General features: G+C 38.9%; 1 protein-coding gene across 1 annotated transcript; it reads right to left on the bottom strand.

The window, feature by feature from the left end:
* Positions 1-1,746: 1,746 nt before the first annotated feature.
* Positions 1,747-5,418, bottom strand: LOC137722808 (E3 ubiquitin-protein ligase APD2-like). Its single transcript, XM_068461904.1, has 10 exons — positions 4,910-5,418; positions 4,710-4,816; positions 4,480-4,605; positions 4,291-4,384; positions 3,710-3,784; positions 3,545-3,627; positions 3,041-3,187; positions 2,883-2,955; positions 2,460-2,799; positions 1,747-2,201 (listed from the first exon to the last, which is right to left on the bottom strand). Exons 1-10 carry the CDS (start codon positions 5,232-5,234, stop codon positions 2,126-2,128), a joined length of 1,446 nt encoding a protein of 481 aa, XP_068318005.1. The 5' UTR covers positions 5,235-5,418; the 3' UTR covers positions 1,747-2,125.
* Positions 5,419-12,147: the final 6,729 nt, after the last annotated feature.

Here is a 12,147-nt window from a genome sequence, read left to right as displayed (position 1 = left end):
CCGTCACATCCTCAGAGGAAGCCAAGCCAAACCAAGAAAGTAGACACCAGATCCAAGTCCCCTTCAAGAACCCCTGCAAATCTATACAAACAAAGTAACATATGGGCAGAGAGTGAGACTAAGGGAAATACCCAACACTTGGCCTCAATGGGGATCCGGCATGCTGGTGGGGGAGGGAAAGCGAGGGAGGGAAGTGGATTTGATATCCAATTTCTAATCGAAGCTCACCAATTCGAGCACATGGTGGGATGGGATCACAGCTAGGGAGGGGGAGGAAGGAAAATTTAAAGACAAAAAGTAGTAAAAGCAGGCGAAAAACACTAGGCATGAAGTCCGAGATAGTTGAGATTTGGCTTAAGGAAAATTGAGATTCAACTCAGGGGAGAACCAAGAATTAAAAAGGAAGGGAGAAAACTGGTAAAGGTGAAGGAAGAGGAGGAAGCTGGGAGGGGAAGGAAGATGAGAGGGGAGGAAAAGAGGGGGAGGGCAAAGAAGAAAGAAATTGAGAAAAACTCAAGAGGAAATAGAGAAGACAGAGAGGAAAAGAAGAAAGGAAGGAAGGAGGGGTGGATGCCTCCGACACCCAAGCCAAAGGCTAGGGCCGGCGGCGAAAGTTTCTAGAATTGTGTTTCACATAGAGCATTTTAGAGAGAGAAAAGATGAGGTTTTTAGAGAGGGGGCCGAAGCTACTTCAATTTGGATTTTTGGGAGGGGCAGTTTTGGAGGACTACATTTATTGGACAGTCTGTTTCGCCGACACACAGACAAAGGACAAAACCAAATCTTTGTTCCACTTTTAAACCTTTTAGGTCTCAAACCAAAATGGCTAAACATAACCTTGTATAGAATTATAGCCCTACAAAAATTATTTTTAATTTAACAATGTCATGCCCATATTCATATACCATTTCCAACCGAATGGGCTAAACATAGCCGCCTCAATATTTTATTAGTTTTAAGTTTATACTTTACTTATTGGTTAATTTAGTTAAACTACCGTTGAATATTTTCAAATCTAGTAGGTCAATTTGAATCAATTATTGCAACTGAAGAGTTGAGCCCCAAAAAAGGGCTAAGAGAAAGGCTATATTTGGCCAATCTAATGCCCCCTTGGCCAAATAATAGTCTGGTGAGCTCTATAAAACTATAGCCTAGTCATCGGTTGAAAATGAATTTTTGGGCAAATCATGTAATTTTTTGACTTTTAGACGTTTAACCCTCTCCATTAGAGATGACCTGACTTTCATCAATGCAATTCATCTTAGATATTTCTAACTGTTTACCAATTAGCAATGAATATATTCCGTTGCTATGGGCCATTGTGCGTACGGTTTGCGGATGCATCCGTCCAGTATAATGACGATACACTATAGTGGAGATACGCAGTCAATACACCGTGCACACAATCCAGGTGCATGGGTGAGCAAACCTCGAAAAGTAAGATGCCCGTGTTGCTAGTGATTTTGTTTGAGAAGGCTGCTCTAGTTCTAATTAATGAGAGAGGGTCTCACCAGAAACAAACCACAAACACATTATTCTGACCAACTGCCCAAACCCTACATATACACGTAGACAGGAAACGATCAAACTTGGGTACAAACAGACGAGCAACATTGTCCTGGCCAACACATCAGCCTTCTCAAACACTTGAACAGGAGGAGATTAAACTTGGGAACAAACATTCATGAACCGGTTTTACAACCAGTTCTTTTTCCCTACATTAACAAGGTCTAGAGACAAATTGAGTTCAATCACACAAAATAAGATGCATAAATTTGTAGAGCAGTCTGAAAAGGGGTTGAACAAACAATATACATCAACAACATTATTATCGTTGAAGATTACAGCTTAAAATCAACTAACTTAACCCAACCTACAACGTGGGAAAGAAAAGAATCGAGAATTTTGAATTCTTTATCCTATTTAGGTGTATCGAGGCTCTCTATACCCGGAAATAATAATACATATGGGTAAGCTGTTGTAAAACGACAGGGCATGGCCTTTTTTAATCCACACTCAGAAACTACCCAGGTAAGAATGTAACCATCTAAATTTAGCTCTGATCAGTTATATTGACAGGTAGTAAAGAATGGCGCACACCAGCACTACAAGGAGGTTGAATTACTTAAACTGTAAAGATCTTTCTCACCTTCTTTATGTTCCTCCGACAAACTGGACAAGTAGCAGCTGCCTCCGCAATCCTGTGAAAAATTGAAAAACGTAATCAATCACTAAATTGGATCTGAAACAGATAAACAGGACAAATATGACGTGTGGAACACAGTTCACTAGTATTCTAGAAGCTTATTGGATGAACCTTGTATGAAATCAGAACTTTTGATAGCCTAATGGGCATTGGCCTCGCCAAACTAGTTTGTGAAATTGTTGCAGGGTACAGCGCAGAGCAACTTCTTAGTTAGATATGACTATAGAAAGTTATAAACGATTGAGAAAAATACCTTGTTGCACACTCAGAACAAGCCACACAATGCCCGCAGGGAAGGAAAAAGCAGTCCCTGGGAGCATCAAAGCAGATTGCGCAAAGACGACGAGTGTTATTACTTTCACCATCTCTTGACGACTTCCCTTCTCCAGCCAGAAAGTCTTCAAGATCCCCCTCATCGTTTGAGGCAGAATCATAAGATGAGCCCCAACTTGATTGATCATCATCTTTGTAGGCAAGCAATGGGGCTCTCTCAGATCTGAACTCATCATGTTGTACTCTTATTCCATCTTCATTGGTACATCGGTACTTGTTTAAGAAGTTGAAGGCCAACAACATGAGCACAGTCATCCCACCTACACAGGCTGAAATAATTAAATATGATACAGATTAACAGACAAAGGTTACATTATGAAAAGAAATAAGAAAATGAGCCTACCTATACCAACGATATATGTGGTCCATCTTGGGCCATATGATAGTTTGACATACTGGTTTGCCATAGGAGTATCCTGAGGAAACCAAAAAACGTAAGAAGAAAGAGTACCAACTTCCAGCGTACCCTATTTATTTGATAATCCACTAGATTAGTTTTACCTGCTCTGTACCAGGAGTGGTCAACACAGCCACATTTCCCTCCGGAAACAAAATTTTCAAAGTACAGGATTCATCCATGAAAGTACATTTGGAATAAGCCGTATTTGTATTATACACTAAAGCATTCATTGTGAAGTTTAATTGCACCTGTTCAACGTCAAGAGGAACACAAATGAATACCGTGAATGGGTAACAAATCAACATCAGACCAGCAACAAAATTCTTTAATGTGAGCTATAATAGCATTCGGAAAAGGGGAAAATAGAGACCCTTGTGAGAGATACTCCCAAGACCAACAAATCAGGATCTATGTCTAGTGTAAAATAAGGTTTTGCATTCTTACTCACTCAACCTGTTACTCACTGTAGCAGTATGCTGCGGGCAACAAGGATTGTATTAATCTCATAAGTACCATTTCCCAATATTTTAATCGGATGAGTACAGACCATAGTAACATCTGCATTAATTCCTAGGTTATAGTTATTCTACATGTTCCACAATTACCTCCACAACATCTGCGTTCAAGTTACCCACAGAAACATAGTAGGTAGAAGACTTTGATAGGTCCTGCTCAATCGTACCACTACCTGTGAGGAAGCAATTACTGACATTAGTATAGTACGATTGTGTTGAGAAGACAATAAGATCATATTCCACACTTCGTCTCACCATGAATGTGGTTCCATGATAAAGTAGTATTAGGGTATGTCGGTTCTTCGAGCCACTGAGCAAGGCCTTCTTTACCTACAACGTTCTGGCTTCAGAATGCTATGGAGGTCGAATAAACTTTGCAATAAAGAAAAATGCATGGACAACTGCAGAAAATTCTTATTTTTCAAATAATGCACAAAGATACCACAGAAAAAGAAATCGGAGAAATGTAGTAAGAATAAAAGGTCTTGTAAGTGGCTAATTATGACTTCAGTTAAAAAGTTGGTCTGCAGTCTTCGCTCACTTATGTGGCTTGCTATCTATAAAACAGTATTTATAGGTATATACCCAGGAATTTGAGTGAAGGGTCGATGACTGCATAGCAGCCATCACGAAACTAATCAATTGGTATTCCAATTTCCTCAGCAGCCCATTACACTAACCAAAACATACTCAAACTTACTCAAAAAATACCAGGAAAGATATTAAACTTCAATCGCTGTAGTAGTATATATAAAGTATAGATACTAACAAGCATGAATATTTCTAAAATGAGGAGCATTTTGCGTGGGAAAGAAAAGGAAATGTAGGTTATATACCTTGAGCGATAATAAGAAAAACAGATGAGCTCGGAGAGTTCACGCTGTATGATATACTTATTTGAGACCCCGCATTTAGGTAATATATCCAGTCCTGAAGAAGAAGCACAACGAATTATCATCCTAATCAACAACTAACACATGCTTAAAAAAGATTTCAAAAATTCTTGTGATAGAATGCAAACTTGCCGTATGGGAATCAGCTTGAACCGAGACAGTACGCGTTTCAGACCAAATGGTGGCAGTATCAAGAGGTGGACTACTGTAGAAACCATATAGTATAGGTCCGGGATTTGATATATTCAGCTCTTGTACCTAACAAAGACCAAACAAAAAACCAACCCAGATTGCCAAACAGCACAAAAAAGCAGGCATTCCATCAAAAAATGGAAAATGGCAAAAATTAGAGCAAAAACTACCTGAATAGACTGCACAAAAAATGGGTTAGGTTGCAGAAGAATTGAAGTATTAGGGCCAAGTTCCAAACTCGAAGACCCGTAAACTCCCAAAATCAAAGTCATCGACACTGAAACATCCAATTACCATCAAATTATGGATAATCAAGTAATTAATTAACCATAAAAACTTGAGACAGATAATTTGACAATTGGATACAAACCGAAGAACCAGAAGGTGAGGAGGACGATGATGCAGGACCACGTGTCATCCGTAATCACCGTCGACACCTCATCGAACGCCGGCACATTTCCACCGTACAAAGTGCCGAATTCGTGGTTTTGCTCCAGCTCCGGATGCCGGAAATGGTTGTGTTGCTGGTACCGATTGTCATCGTCCTCCTCTTCCCGCACCTGGGAAGCGTTCGAAGACGACGTCGTAGCGACAGAAGCAGCAGCACTGCCCGAAGTGTCCCTACTGGTCGAAGCAGCAGCAGAAGAAGAAGATGAGGAGGCGGAGGAGGAGGAAGACGACGGTTGGTCTTCCATTGCAAAGAGAGAGGGAAAGGTAACGCACCTGTGGGGGTCTGAGGAAGAAGGTCCATGGAGGGAAGGAGGCGCGGGTGAGTAACTGGTCCACTCACCAGTCAGTCTTTCTTCTTCTCCGAAGGACTGGTAGCTGCGAAGGGTGACGGTTTTTTATGGTGTTCTAGTAAATTGGATTAGCTCCGGATCTTCGACAAGAAACAATGCATATGGACCGTGGATTCGTCTGTAAAAGAAATTAAAGTGGTTGGTTTGCGAGGGGTAGGTCAGAAAAATGAGTTAATGGAGGTCGGTGGATTCAATTTGTGCGGTAGATTAGTTTTTCCTTAGACTCCGGACACCAAAATCTGAAGCGGATCCAATTCGGTGTTTTAGAGCATTTCCAAAGTAATAAATAATTTCTTAGAAACAATAGATTTGAAGTCAACTTTTACCGCAACCACTTTGCTGCCAATCCACGTCATGTCACATAAAAATTGACATTTCAGCTAAAAATATTAATATTATCATTTTTATTATTATTGTTGATATTGACTTTGTGATGTCTCTTTTAAAAATGCTCTTAAACTCGTGTTTCTGCCAACCAATGACGCTTCCCACCCTCACACACCTCCAACTCCAACTCCGACGACTATTACAATTTGACGTTAAAAGTTGGCTTGTAGTAGTAATCGAATGTTGAATTGGATAATGTGCTCAAATGTAGATTATTCTTTTGTTTTTAAAGTACGCTACACTTACCATCTATTTTTAGAGGTATAGGTTCGTCAACGCATGTGGGTCTCACCTTTATTAAAAGATGATACAATGCTGGTACAAATAGGTGGTAAAAATAATATTTATGTTATTTTTATAGAAAAGAGACATGTGAGAGTTGATTGGTCATGGTCAATGAGAGAGGTGGACATGATGTTCAATTAAAGAATGAGATGCAAGTCTTATACCTCATTTATTGGGTCATTAACAGTTTCATACCTCATTTTTAAAAAGTTTTAATGTCATACCTCATCTATGAATTTTTTACAATTTCATACATTCTGTCAGTTTTTTGTCAATTCTTCCGTTAAAATATTAAAAAATTAATTAAAACTAAAAGATAAAATTATTTAATAATTTTTTTTAAATAGGGACCCACCCCTTATCCCTTTCACCCTTTCTTCTCCCTCCCAACTTCCCCAAACCTAGATCCCACAATACCTCCTCCAACTTCAACCAGTCGTTCACCTTCGACCCCATCTCCAACCTCTAGTTCTGCCTCCCCTCCCCCACCTTCCCCTCAATCCTCCTCTTTCTTCGGCGCCGATGGCTTCTTCCTTATCATTGCCCCCTTTATCACATTCTACCCTATTCTCAAGCGCCACTGGTTGTCCACCTCCCTTCTCCGATTTTCCCGCATCAACCCCTCGTCGGCGTCGATTTTCCCCCGCCTTCCCCATCCCTAGCTTCGTCGTCCTCGGTGGCGTCCGATTCCTAGCTCTTCTGTCCTCTCTTCCTAGCCGATTTCCGCTCTGAAAACTCATCCCAGTCGCTTTCCTCCGCCCTATCGAGACCCGAATGTCTTGGCGTAGGCGAGCTGTGGGTTGGGGGAGGCGATGCTGAGGCTGAATTTGAAGGACGAGGAAGAGAGGGCGGCGATGATGGAGTTAAGGGACTGTTTGGGTGCGTTGTAGGTGTGGAGATGGAGGAAGAAAGGGCGGCGATGGGGCGGTGAAGGAAGCTTGGGGGGAGGGGACACGGAAAGAACCAAAGAAGAAGAAGGGGTGAAAGAAGCTTGTTGGGGGGGTGAACATGGGGCGGCGGTGGGGCGGTGAAGGAAGCTCTCCATCCACTTCCCCCTTTCCGATTCCCTCACCCAATCTCATGAGAAGCAAGCCCAGCAGGCCCAGCCTTAACCTGTCCCCAGACAGCCAGCCCTCACCAGGCTGCTGGAATTGCTATATCTTTTGATTAACCATCCTCTCCTCTACTTATTCTCCCTTAATCTTCTTCGGGACACGGAAAGAACCAAAGAAGAAGAAGGGGTGAAAGAAGCTTGTGGTGGGGGGGGGGGGGCGGGGTGGTGTGGGGGGTGAACATGGGAAGAGCCGAAGAAGAAGAAGGCATGAAGGGTGGGTCCCCATTTAAACAAATTATTAAATAATTTTATTTTTTAGTTTTTAATATTTAATTAATTTTTTAATATTTTAACAGAAGAATTGATAGAAAATTGACGGAATGTATGAAATTGTAAAAAATTCGTAGATGAGGTATGACATTGAAACTTTTTAAAAAACAAGGTATGAAACTGATAATGACTCAATAGTTGAGGTAGTTTTTTGTAATTTACCCATTATATTATTATAATTTCTTTATAAAATAGATGTGATAGACTTTGCATATTAGTTTCTCTAAAATGAACTTTCATTGTAAGTGAAAGGAATTAGTGTTGGATAAAGCAAAAAGTCCCACTTTGGCAATCTTACGAAATAACCCATAACTTATATTAAATGTTTCCATTTCTAAGCATAAAAATTACACACTTATTGATTGCACGAGTGATTAAGTGCGGACAATATTAATGCTATTAATAATGGAAATCTGTCTCTTCAAAACTTTAACAATTTTACCATCAAAGTTAATTTTTTTTAAAAATGACTAAACACGTTTCGAAGTTAGTGTCTAAAAATATGCTAAATTACTTTGCCAAAAAAAAAAAAAGAGTACGGTAATTTCTATTAGTGGATAAAAAATGGTTTTACCTTTTAAATCAATGAAACAAGTTGGAGCTATGATGTCCAACGAAATTGTTTGTTAAGGAACTTTTAGTAAAGTAAGAGCCTCCATTCTCCAAGCCACCTAACCAAACGGAGAAAACGGCTCGAACCTTCTCCTCTACATACTAAATGAGCAAACCAGTGAACGAGCTTCCAACAAAACTGAATCTACTAATTAGGGCAAGGAAAGTTCTACCATCCACATATATAGCCATAGGCAAATTAAAGCGAAATCAAAAGTGAAGGGAGCAAAGAAATTCACCATTTAAATCGATTCGATTCGAGAATTGTAGCTTTCAGTACGGGAGAGCGACGTAAACAAATGAGGGAAATGAGTCGAGATCTTCGGTCCTTCTTCGAGCAACAAGGATGGAAGGTCGTCGGCGTCTGGAAAAGAGGGTGGTACCGAGTCCGAACCAACCTCAAGATATAGCTTGGAGGACAAGAAACCAGATTCTCGGATGCCGTCTTCTTTTTCAATTGGCTTATTCCATAACAACTTGTACTTTTAAGTTGCAATAATTCGTGTAACATGATTTTAGAATCTTAGTTTGTAGATGGTCCTAGGATCGAAGACCTCCCATCATTTCATTGTTCAGTATCTATCTCTGATTAATTTATAATGAGTGAGGTTGCAGTTGCAGTATACATTTATAATTTATCCAGCATTCTATTCACATCTTCATTTTGGAACCTCAAGTTTTCGGCGTCTACCAATTTGATGGGGTATGTTTGAAACCATGGCTATTGAATGATACATAAAATACTACAGGGTGTGTGTTTAATTTGCGGTTGTCAGATCTACTGAATTAAAGAAGATAAAATGACAAAAATTAATAAGAGGTGTGAGAGAAGTAAAAGGATGTGTGTAGATAGCCACCCCAAATATTATTGTCATCTCTATTGACCATATGTATCATAAAAGTTTGTAACATATGAGGAGGAGTTGTATCATAAAAGTTTGTAACATATAGTGGCGTGAAATAATATTGCACGTACTATTGCGTTATTAGATTAAGGTGTTACTCTAAAAGTGTGTTCAGTCTATCTAAGTTGCTCACACATATAAAAAATTATCGTTAATGGATTTTAAAGCGTCAACGTTGTGAGATAGAAATTTATTGAAGGAAGCATAAGTCAGCAATAATGCTGCTGACAATCCTTGTCAAAATGTTCTGTGTTGCACATGGAAATGTTGTATTTCTGCATTATTGATCTTATTTTTTGTTGCTGTTTAGACTAAAGAAGTATCCTAACATTTTTACTTTTGCTCTTTTGCCCTACCATTTCAAAAACAAGAGAACACACATAAGTTTCGTTACAGAAACACTTTTTTAACTTTTTTTTTAATACCTTTTTAGTTATAACTTATATTAGCGTTTTGAAGCGATGACACTTATGCAAAGTAGTCAACCAAAAGTCAACACATATTGGTTCAGTTAGTAAGGTCCCTGCCTTGTGTGTCACCCCACTAAGGTTCGCATTCCGCTGCTTGCAGTCTTTTGTTGGTAGGTGATCTGGAAAACCAACAAAGGGGGCACAAAACCATCTGTAAGTCCTAAAAAAGGATTGTGGTATGCCTGGTCCTGGGAGCCACCACCCCCCCCCCCCACCCCCCCCAAAAAAAAACTTTCTGACATAAAAAAAACGTAGTCAACCAAAAAAAACAACCCAACCATCCAGGACATCAACTAATTTCGCATGTCAACTATTTTAAGAAATCTCGGTTTGCTAATTTAGAAAGGTTAAGGTGGCAAGTAGCAAGCTATATATGTTCTCAAAAAGCTGCGATTAATATCATATATTTTGGAAAAAAAGGATTGCCTACTTTCCCGTCGATCTCATTCAATACTTGTTTTGAATTAGATGGCAGAACTGACGGAGCAGGTTAAGCAAAAAACTAAGAAAATGAAGAAGGTGTTTAGCACACATGGAGGGAAGGTCGTCACAGTATGCAAGAAAGGATGGTACACTCTTCGAATCCGTGTCTTCGAATCCGTCTCAAAATATAAGAAGTGATCGATATACCAAATGATGCCCTTGAGAATCTCAACGTAAAAATTTAGAATGTATGCAACGTTGATACTTTGATATATAAAAACCAATTGTTCTTTAGACAGAAAAAATGCACGCGTTGAGAAAACGTCATTCCTTGCTTGATCCCCATGGTCGAGTTCATAGTGTAAGTGTTGGTGTATATCATTATAATTATGGCCAAATTTTTTTCGTGATCCTTGTGATGATACCCTACTTTTAAATAGACCTCTGTGGTGAAAAAACTATTAATTGTAATATTGTGGTGAAATTCGTTATCAATCATAGTCCAAATTGGATTTTTCCTCATTCTTCTGTTATTTGTAGGGGCAAAATTGTTATTTTCATTTTTATTGATTCCATCAACCAATCATAAAGCGTCATATGGACATAAATTTTTTTATTTTTTTAAAACTTTTAGAGCTACAATAAAAAAAAAATAAACAATAAAATTACAAGGTTCATATTATCAAACTTTCTCATTTCAAGAGAACCAAGAGTTCAAATTCAAGATTTAAAAAATCAAAAAGTACCTCACCGCGTTTAGGTTAGAATATAAGTTATTATGCAAACATTGCATTTACTTTCATTTTAAGAACAATGATGGACAGGATGTCTAGGGTTATGTGAGAGAGGGGGGAAGGTGGTGGGTGGGCTGTGGCTGACATGGGTAGGGATTGGGGAGGGATTTCATTTTTCTTTTTCCTTCTATTTTTGTTGATTATAAAAAGTAGAATTACCAAAAAGAAAAGAAAAAAGAATAGAATGATCTTTTTACCATTGCATGTGGATGAGATTTTGACAGAAATTTCAATTTGGACTACGATTGATAACGAACTTCACCACATGGTTAAGATTAACACTTTTTTCATCACATGGGTCAATTTAAAAGTAATGTCTCACCACAGGGATCAAGAAAAAAATTTAGCCTTATAATTATATGTACATGTCTAGATTATAGAGCATTATCAAATATGAAGGGTTCAATTATTTAATTAGGGTTTCAAGAATTCAAGGCTTGACGCCTTGTATTTCTCACCTTCAATTATCTTTATTTTCTTGCACAACAAGTGAAATTAATTTGGTTATTTGAAAAATCAACAGCTTTTATCCAATATATTACAGCACTGTTAATTGAATCAGCACATTTCAACGAGCAAAACAGCGTTCTCCAAACATGAACTGATTATTTGTATAGGAAACACATACAGAATCGAACATGCATATGCATGTTTACCAGGCCATTAATAATTTAATATCAAGCATGCATGGGGTAGGATTTAATTTCTACAAGCTATAATTTAGGGTTTAGGGTTCAACCCATTACATATGCACTTTCTTGGTGCGCCCTATAGCTATCAGTCACACAGCTGTAACTACCAGCACATTCGATGAAGGAGCTCTTGCCAGCATCAGGTCCTTCATGTTCAACCTTGGAGATGACACATTTCTAGCCTTCGCCACACTCGCAGTACGCTTCGTTTGTACCAAAATTTTTTACCTCCTCCTTCACCATCATGGCCTCCTCTGTCACTATCCCGTCTTCATAACTGTCAAAGAATTAGGCATTATCGTCACGACCATATATGAACTAATTTACGGACACTGCTCGGCTCTTTACATAGGAGTTATTCCTCTTTCAGTAACAACGGAACATCAATATTTAAGGTCATAAAAAGAATGAACAGTTCCGATTATAACGATTGTACAGTAAATTGTTGTCACGTCGTCATTGAAAGGAATCCTGAGCCAAGTATTGTTCATTGTACTTGTAAACTGTAAATAATTTAGATTAGTTTGCCCCTACGCTGATTGACATACATAACCCAGGTGCAATTTACGCCACAGCTGAAGAAGGCCTTGCCAGCATCCGGTCCTAGTGATGACACATTCCCACCCTTCGCCACACTGACAAAACGCTTTGCTGCTGCCCGAGTTGCCTCCCGCTGCGACAGACGTGCACAAATTAGAGGCAGCTAATGACATGGTGCGTCTGACAAAACCCTTGAACTAGAAATATAAACACAAATATTTTGCATCTTCTTATCCTCTTACTATAAATATGTAACAAATTCGTACATCCAATCCAAACAAGACGAACATCCCATAAAAAATATAAGTAGAAATAG

Source organism: Pyrus communis, chromosome 17 (assembly GCF_963583255.1).
Source record: "Pyrus communis chromosome 17, drPyrComm1.1, whole genome shotgun sequence".
Lineage (NCBI taxonomy): Eukaryota > Viridiplantae > Streptophyta > Magnoliopsida > Rosales > Rosaceae > Pyrus > Pyrus communis.
This window is presented reverse-complemented; position numbering and strand designations above follow the sequence as displayed.

Bases quoted from the DNA above. Each gene is read 5' to 3' on its own strand.
- LOC137722808 (XM_068461904.1), bottom strand. From the start codon at position 5,234: ATGGAAGACCAACCGTCGTCTTCCTCCTCCTCCGCCTCCTCATCTTCT. The intron at 4,606-4,709 runs GTAGTTTTTGCT...GGTCTTTGTTAG, and splicing joins TTTTTGTGCAGTCTATTCAG to GTACAAGAGCTGAATATATC. The intron at 3,628-3,709 runs GTGAGACGAAGT...GCTTCCTCACAG, and splicing joins ATCATGGAACCACATTCATG to GTAGTGGTACGATTGAGCAG.